General features: G+C 49.5%; 1 protein-coding gene across 1 annotated transcript in view; it reads right to left on the bottom strand.

The window, feature by feature from the left end:
- Window positions 1-5600: 5600 nt before the first annotated feature.
- Window positions 5601-8635, bottom strand: part of rnf216 (ring finger protein 216) — a 50761-nt gene continuing 47726 nt past the window's right edge. Inside the window, exons 15-17 of the mRNA XM_045716092.1 lie at window positions 8424-8635; window positions 7520-7589; window positions 5601-5836 (exon numbers count right to left, since the gene is read on the bottom strand). The exon at window positions 8424-8635 is cut by the window's right edge and continues 11 nt beyond it. Of these exons, the coding sequence (XP_045572048.1) occupies window positions 5601-5836; window positions 7520-7589; window positions 8424-8635 (518 nt within the window). The remainder of the gene's footprint in view (window positions 5837-7519; window positions 7590-8423) is intronic.

Here is an 8635-nt window from a genome sequence, read left to right as displayed (position 1 = left end):
TCTACTTCCTGTGTGTCTCAACAGTCCTGAACGAGGACATGGAAACAGGGAAGTTTGACTCTGGACTTCAGATTGGACCGGAACCTCTTCGACGTTAGGAGGCTCCAAGCTGCCAAAAAAGTTAAAATCTGAACGCGTTCCTTGTCCCCCTGTACGTAGATCACTGCACTCTTACGACCCATAACCCCAGCAGCATGGGGTTATGGGTCGCAGAGCACACAGCAAAATGGACGTGTCTTTTAAACATCCCAAACAGAGGTGCTATGTCAGCGGTCATCAGACCTTCCCGCCTGAAACACCCACATCCTCTCACTTTAAATAGCCTGGTAGCATCCTCTCGCTTTAAATAGCCTGGTAGCATCCTGTCACTTTAAATAGCTTGGTAGAATCCTGTCACTTTAAATAGCCTGGTAGAATCCTGTCACTTTAAATAGCCTGGTAGCATCCTGTCACTTTAAATAGCCTGGTAGCATCCTGTCACTTTAAATAGCCTGGTAGCATCCTCTCACTTTAAATAGCCTGGTAGGATCCTGTCACTTTAAATAGCCTGGTAGCATCCTGTCGCTTTAAATAGCCTGGTAGCATCCTGTCACTTTAAATAGCCTGGTAGCATCCTGTCGCTTTAAATAGCCTGGTAGCATCCTGTCACTTTAAATAGCCTGGTAGCATCCTCTCGCTTTAAATAGCCTGGTAGCATCCTGCCACTTTAAATAGCCTGGTAGCATCCTGTCACTTTAAATAGCCTGGTAGCATCCTGCCACTTTAAATAGCCTGGTAGCATCCTGCCACTTTAAATAGCCTGGTAGCATCCTGTCACTTTAAATAGCCTGGTAGCATCCTGCCACTTTAAATAGCCTGGTAGCATCCTGCCACTTTAAATAGCCTGGTAGCATCCGGTCACTTTAAATAGCCTGGTAGCATCCTGTCACTTTAAATAGCCTGGTAGCATCCTGTCCCTTTAAATAGCCTGGTAGCATCCGGTCACTTTAAATAGCCTGGTAGCATCCTGTCCCTTTAAATAGCCTGGTAGCATCCTCTCACTTTAAATAGCCTGGTAGCATCCTGTCGCTTTAAATAGCCTGGTAGCATCCTGTCACTTTAAATAGCCTGGTAGCATCCTCTCGCTTTAAATAGCCTGGTAGCATCCTGCCACTTTAAATAGCCTGGTAGCATCCTGTCACTTTAAATAGCCTGGTAGCATCCTGCCACTTTAAATAGCCTGGTAGCATCCTGTCACTTTAAATAGCCTGGTAGCATCCTCTCACTTTAAATAGCCTGGTAGGATCCTGTCACTTTAAATAGCCTGGTAGCATCCTGTCGCTTTAAATAGCCTGGTAGCATCCTGTCACTTTAAATAGCCTGGTAGGATCCTGTCGCTTTAAATAGCCTGGTAGGATCCTGTCACTTTAAATAGCCTGGTAGAATCCTCACACTTTAAATAGCCTGGTAGCATCCTGTCACTTTAAATAGCCTGGTAGCATCCTGCCACTTTAAATAGCCTGGTAGCATCCGGTCACTTTAAATAGCCTGGTAGCATCCTGTCACTTTAAATAGCCTGGTAGCATCCTGTCCCTTTAAATAGCCTGGTAGCATCCGGTCACTTTAAATAGCCTGGTAGCATCCTGTCCCTTTAAATAGCCTGGTAGCATCCTCTCACTTTAAATAGCCTGGTAGCATCCTGTCGCTTTAAATAGCCTGGTAGCATCCTGTCACTTTAAATAGCCTGGTAGCATCCTGTCCCTTTAAATAGCCTGGTAGCATCCTGTCCCTTTAAATAGCCTGGTAGCATCCTGTCACTTTAAATAGCCTGGTAGCATCCTGTCACTTTAAATAGCCTGGTAGCATCCTGTCCCTTTAAATAGCCTGGTAGCATCCTGTCCCTTTAAATAGCCTGGTAGCATCCGGTCACTTTAAATAGCCTGGTAGCATCCTGTCACTTTAAATAGCCTGGTAGCATCCTGTCACTTTAAATAGCCTGGTAGCATCCTGTCACTTTAAATAGCCTGGTAGCATCCTGTCACTTTAAATAGCCTGGTAGCATCCTGTCACTTTAAATAGCCTGGTAGCATCCTGTCCCTTTAAATAGCCTGGTAGCATCCTGTCACTTTAAATAGCCTGGTAGCATCCTGTCACTTTAAATAGCCTGGTAGCATCCTGTCCCTTTAAATAGCCTGGTAGCATCCTGTCACTTTAAATAGCCTGGTAGCATCCTCTCACTTTAAATAGCCTGGTAGCATCCTGTCCCTTTAAATAGCCTGGTAGCATCCTCTCATAAGGAAGAAGGTTTTTAAAACAGTAGCAACCTAATGATGCAGTCTACCAGGCAGTACGTGCATCTAAACTACATCAGCAACGTGAAAACACTTTAAAATAACTGGAATCCTTTCCACATGAAAAGTGACCTGGCAGGACCTTGTTTCTCCCAACACACTCAGAGATCCTACAGAGAATCAACTGCAGGAGCATTGAGGCCGTCCATCCCACACCACCAGCTTAGATGGTTTCGACCTATCCAGACGATCGCCAGAGGATCTCGCGCAGGGAAAGATGCTGTACGGACAGCTGGAACTGAGGCCCCGGGGGGGCCTTGGTGTGCTCTGTCTGGGTGCAGACAGTGTGCATCTCACGTCGGATTACACAGTCATCAGCAAACAAGCAGTAGTGGAAGTCATCATGGGATACGATGGACTACCTTAAGCTAAGCTAAGCTAAGCGTGTATAAAGGTCTAGGATACGATGGACTACCTTAAGCTAAGCTAAGTGTATAAAGGTCTAGGATACGATGGACTACCTTAAGCTAAGCTAAGTGTATAAAGATCTGTGTGTGTGTGGAACCACCAGGCAGGATCAGAATGTGAAAACTAAATGTTTATTGAGCAGAAACAGTACTCAGAACAGCGTTATCCTTTAATCAAAAAATATCTCTGGAACAGTAGCAAGGTCAATGGTCAGAGGTCAGCACCAACCCTTCAAAAAACAGAACAAAACAAACGTAAAGAGTAGAAAGCAACAGCCAGCAGGGTTCGCTCTGCTCTGATCACATCTCAGTCTATTCACTGATGTCTGGAGTCACCTGGTCCTCACCTAGAAATCAGTCTGTTAACTGGTACCAGTCTGGAAGAGGAGGGGGGCTATAGGGGTCTGTAGTAGAGGAGGGGGGTTATAGGGGTCTGTAGTAGAGGGGGTCTGTAGTAGAGGAGGGGGTTATAGGGGTCTGTAGTAGAGGAGGGGGTTATAGGGGTCTGTAGTAGAGGAGGGGGGTTATAGGGGTCTGTAGTAGAGGTGGGGGGTTATAGGGGTCTGTAGTAGAGGTGGGGGGTTATAGGGGTCTGTAGTAGAGGAGGGGGGTTATAGGGGTCTGTAGTAGAGGAGGGGGGTTATAGGGGTCTGTAGTAGAGGAGGGGGGTTATAGGGGTCTGTAGTAGAGGAGGGGGGGTTATAGGGGTCTGTAGTAGAGGGGGGTTATAGGGGTCTGTAGTAGAGGAGGGGGGGTTATAGGCGTCTGTAGTAGAGGAGGGGGGGTTATAGGGGTCTGTAGTAGAGGAGGGGGTTATAGGGGTCTGTAGTAGAGGAGGGGGGTTATAGGGGTCTGTAGTAGAGGAGGGGGGTTATAGGGGTCTGTAGTAGAGGAGGGGGGTTATAGGGTTCTGTAGTAGAGGAGGGGGGGTTATAGGGGTCTGTAGTAGAGGAGGGGGTTATAGGGGTCTGTAGTAGAGGAGGGGGTTATAGGGGTCTGTAGTAGAGGAGGGGGGTTATAGGGGTCTGTAGTAGAGGAGGGGGGTTATAGGGGTCTGTAGTAGAGGAGGGGGGTTATAGGGGTCTGTAGTAGAGGAGGGGGTTATAGGGGTCTGTAGTAGAGGAGGGGGTTATAGGGGTCTGTAGTAGAGGAGGGGGGTTATAGGGGTCTGTAGTAGAGGAGGGGGGTTATAGGGGTCTGTAGTAGAGGAGGGGGGTTATAGGGGTCTGTAGTAGAGGAGGGGGGGGTTATAGGGGTCTGTAGTAGAGGGGGGGTTATAGGGGTCTGTAGTAGAGGAGGGGGGTTATAGGGGTCTGTAGTAGAGGGGGGTTATAGGGGTCTGTAGTAGAGGAGGGGGGTTATAGAGGTCTGTAGTAGAGGAGGGGGGTTATAGGGGTCTGTAGTAGAGGAGGGGGTTATAGGGGTCTGTAGTAGAGGAGGGGGTTATAGGGGTCTGTAGTAGAGGAGGGGGGTTATAGGGGTCTGTAGTAGAGGGGGGGTTATAGGGGTCTGTAGTAGAGGAGGGGGGTTATAGGGGTCTGTAGTAGAGGAGGGGGGTTATAGGGGTCTGTAGTAGAGGAGGGGGGTTATAGGGGTCTGTAGTAGAGGAGGGGGGTTATAGGGGTCTGTAGTAGAGGAGGGGGTTATAGGGGTCTGTAGTAGAGGGGGGTCTGTAGTAGAGGAGGGGGGTTATAAGGGTCTGTAGTAGAGGAGGGGGGGTTATAGGGGTCTGTAGTAGAGGAGGGGGTTATAGGGGTCTGTAGTAGAGGAGGGGGGTTATAGGGGTCTGTAGTAGAGGAGGGGGGTTATAGGGGTCTGTAGTAGAGGAGGGGGGGTTATAGGGTCTGTAGTAGAGGAGGGGGGTTATAGGGGTCTGTAGTAGAGGAGGGGGGTTATAGGGGTCTGTAGTAGAGGTGGGGGGGTTATAGGGGTCTGTAGTAGAGGAGGGGGTTATAGGGGTCTGTAGTAGAGGGGGTTTATAGGGGTCTGTAGTAGAGGAGGGGGGTTATAGGGGTCTGTAGTAGAGGAGGGGGTTATAGGGGTCTGTAGTAGAGGAGGGGGGTTATAGGGGTCTGTAGTAGAGGAGGGGGTTATAGGGGTCTGTAGTAGAGGGGGGGTCTGTAGTAGAGGAGGGGGGGTTATAGGGGTCTGTAGTAGAGGAGGGGGCTTATAGGGGTCTGTAGTAGAGGAGGGGGGGTTATAGGGGTCTGTAGTAGAGGAGGGGGGTTATAGGGGTCTGTAGTAGAGGAGGGGGTCTGTAGTAGAGGAGGGGGGTTATAGGGGTCTGTAGTAGAGGAGGGGGTTATAGGGGTCTGTAGTAGAGGAGGGGGGGTTATAGGGGTCTGTAGTAGAGGAGGGGGGGTTATAGGGGTCTGTAGTAGAGGAGGGGGTTATAGGGGTCTGTAGTAGAGGAGGGGGGTTATAGGGGTCTGTAGTAGAGGAGGGGGGGTTATAGGGGTCTGTAGTAGAGGAGGGGGTTATAGGGGTCTGTAGTAGAGGAGGGGGGTTATAGGGTCTGTAGTAGAGGAGGGGGGGTTATAGGGGTCTGTAGTAGAGGAGGGGGTTATAGGGGTCTGTAGTAGAGGAGGGGGTCTGTAGTAGAGGAGGGGGGGTTATAGGGGTCTGTAGTAGAGGGGGGTTATAGGGGTCTGTAGTAGAGGAGGGGGTTATAGGGTCTGTAGTAGAGGAGGGGGGTTATAGGGGTCTGTAGTAGAGGAGGGGGGTTATAGGGGTCTGTAGTAGAGGAGGGGGTTATAGGGTCTGTAGTAGAGGAGGGGGGTTATAGGGTCTGTAGTAGAGGAGGGGGGGTTATAGGTGTCTGTAGTAACGAGGGGGGGTCCATAGTGCATGGGCATGTTGATGTCTATATTGTTTGGGTTGTTGTTGACCTGGTTGAGAGGGGGGGTGGTAGTTGAGGGGGGCAGGTGGAGGAGCGGGGGCACGTAGGGGGGCGGGGGCAAGGGCTGGCGATGAGGCAGAATGACACGAGGAGGGACCAATAGGGGCGCCTCGCACCGCCTGTGGAGGGAGGGGCTGCTCGAGGTCGCTTAGCAACCACCACAGGTTCCGGGGGCGGGCCGACCCTCTTCCCTGAAGTCTCTGAGAGACAGTGAGAGAGAGGAGGAAGAGAGAAATGTCAGTTAGTCCAGGATGATAGATGACCTATCAGTTAGTCCAGGGTGATAGATGACCTATCAGTTAGTCCAGGGTGATAGATGACCTATGAGTTTCAGGGTGATAGATGACCTATCAGTTACGGTGATAGATGACCTATCAGGGTGATAGATGACCTATCAGGGTGATAGATGACCTATCAGGGTGATAGATGACCTATCTGTTAGTCAGGGTGATAGATGACCTATCAGTTAGTCAGGGTGATAGATGACCTATCAGTTAGTCCAGGGTGATGGATGACCTATCAGTTAGTCCAGGGTGATGGATGACCTATCAGTTAGTCAGGGTGATAGATGTTAGTCAGGGTGATAGATGACCTATCAGTTAGTCCAGGGTGATAGATGACCTATCAGTTAGTCCAGGGTGATAGATGACCTATCAGTTAGTCCAGGGTGATAGATGACCTATCAGTTAGTCAGGGTGATAGATGACCTATCAGGGTGATAGATGACCTATCAGTTAGTCCAGGGTGATAGATGACCTATCAGTTAGTCAGGGTGATAGATGACCTATCAGTTAGTCCAGGGTGATAGATGACCTATCAGTTAGTCCAGGGTGATAGATGACCTATCAGGGTGATAGATGACCTATCAGGGTGATAGATGACCTATCAGTTAGTCCAGGGTGATAGATGACCTATCAGTTAGTCCAGGGTGATAGATGACCTATCAGTTAGTCCAGGGTGATAGATGACCTATCAGGGTGATAGATGACCTATCAGTTAGTCCAGGGTGATAGATGACCTATCAGTTAGTCAGGGTGATAGATGACCTATCAGTTAGTCCAGGGTGATAGATGACCTATCAGTGCGGTGATAGATGACCTATCAGTTAGTCCAGGGTGATAGATGACCTATCAGTTAGGTGATAGATGACCTATCAGGGTGATAGATGACCTATCAGGGTGATAGATGACCTATCAGTTAGTCCAGGGTGATAGATGACCTATCAGTTAGTCCAGGGTGATAGATGACCTATCAGGGTGATAGATGACCTATCAGTTAGTCCAGGGTAATAGATGACCTATCAGTTAGTCCAGGGTAATAGATGACCTATCAGTTAGTCCAGGGTAATAGATGACCTATCAGTTAGTCCAGGGTGATAGATGACCTATCAGTTAGTCCAGGGTGATAGATGACCTATCAGTTAGTCCAGGGTGATAGATGACCTATCAGTTAGTCCAGGGTGATAGATGACCTATCAGTTAGTCCAGGGTGATAGATGACCTATCAGTTAGTCCAGGGTGATAGATGACCTATCAGTTAGTCCAGGGTGATAGATGACCTATCAGTTAGTCCAGGGTGATAGATGACCTATCAGTTAGTCCAGGGTGATAGATGACCTATCAGTTAGTCAGGGTGATAGATGTTAGTCAGGGTGATAGATGACCTATCAGTTAGTCCAGGGTGATAGATGACCTATCAGTTAGTCAGGGTGATAGATGCCTATCAGTTAGTCAGGGTGATAGATGACCTATCAGTTAGTCCAGGGTGATAGATGACCTATCAGTTAGTCAGGGTGATAGATGACCTATCAGTTAATCCAGGGTGATAGCTGTTAGTAGATTACCCATAGTGCCAGAGGGACAGTATTAGACAGTAACACCGACCTGCGTTCTTCTTGTTGAGTTCTTTCTCCCCCTCTTTCTGAATCTCCTGAATGATGCGCTCGTCGTCTTGCTGTAGAGAGACACACACACATTAGCCGGTCCTCTGTAGCTAGCAACGGCGCTAGCAATGGCAGGGGAGTGGGTTCGATTCCCGGGGACCACCCATACGCAAAATGTATGCACGCAGGACTAAGTCGCTTTGGATAAAATCATCTGCTGAAAGCCATTTTATAATATTATAATTAGCTGTTGGCCAAGAACACCTTGGTTGGCTAGCGTGCTAACTCTTAACTAGCGTTAGCTCTTTGTTAGGCTAACGTGGCTACTGCTGTTAGCGCTGGGCTAACGTGGCTACTGCTGTTAGCGCTGGGCTAACGTGGCTACTGCTGTTAGCGCTGGGCTAACGTGGCTACTGCTGTTAGCGCTGGGCTAACGTGGCTACTGCTGTTAGCGCTGGGCTAACGTGGCTACTGCTGTTAGCGCTGGGCTAACGTGGCTACTGCTGTTAGCGCTGGGCTAACGTGGCTACTGCTGTTAGCGCTGGGCTAACGTGGCTACTGCTGTTAGTGCTGTTAATGCTCTGTATATAACAGGTAGGGTGTGTGTTCACTGTGGGGTCTGTGTGTGTGTGTGTGTGTGTGTTACTGTGGAGTGTGTGTATGTGTGTGTGTGTGTGTTACTGTGGAGTGTGTGTATGTGTGTGTGTGTGTGTTCACCGTGGGGTCCGTGTGTGTGTGTGTGTGTGTGCTCACCGTGGGGTCTGTCTGTGTGTGTGTGTGTGTGTGTGTGCTCCCCGTGGGGGTCTGTGTGTGTGTGCTCACCGTGGGGGTCTGTGTGTGTGTGTGTGTGTGTGTGTGTGTGTGTGTGTGTGTGTGTGTGTGTGTGTGCGTGCGTGCGCGCTCACCGTGGGGTCTGTCCAGAGGGAACACTTGCGGCAGTGCCTACAGGGAGCGCCAGGTGAGCGAGCGTGCTGACAGAAGTGGTTGTATCCACTGATTGGCTCTCGGCACAGGTAACACATGTAGCTTCCACAACGACACCACATCCTGTTACACCCTTCAGACTTCACCAGACCCGTTCCGCACTTCACACACTTCCTGACCCGCGCCGCTGTCA

The sequence above is a fragment of the Salmo salar genome, chromosome ssa03, assembly GCF_905237065.1.
Source record: "Salmo salar chromosome ssa03, Ssal_v3.1, whole genome shotgun sequence".
NCBI classification, from domain to species: Eukaryota; Metazoa; Chordata; class Actinopteri; order Salmoniformes; family Salmonidae; genus Salmo; species Salmo salar.
This window is presented reverse-complemented; position numbering and strand designations above follow the sequence as displayed.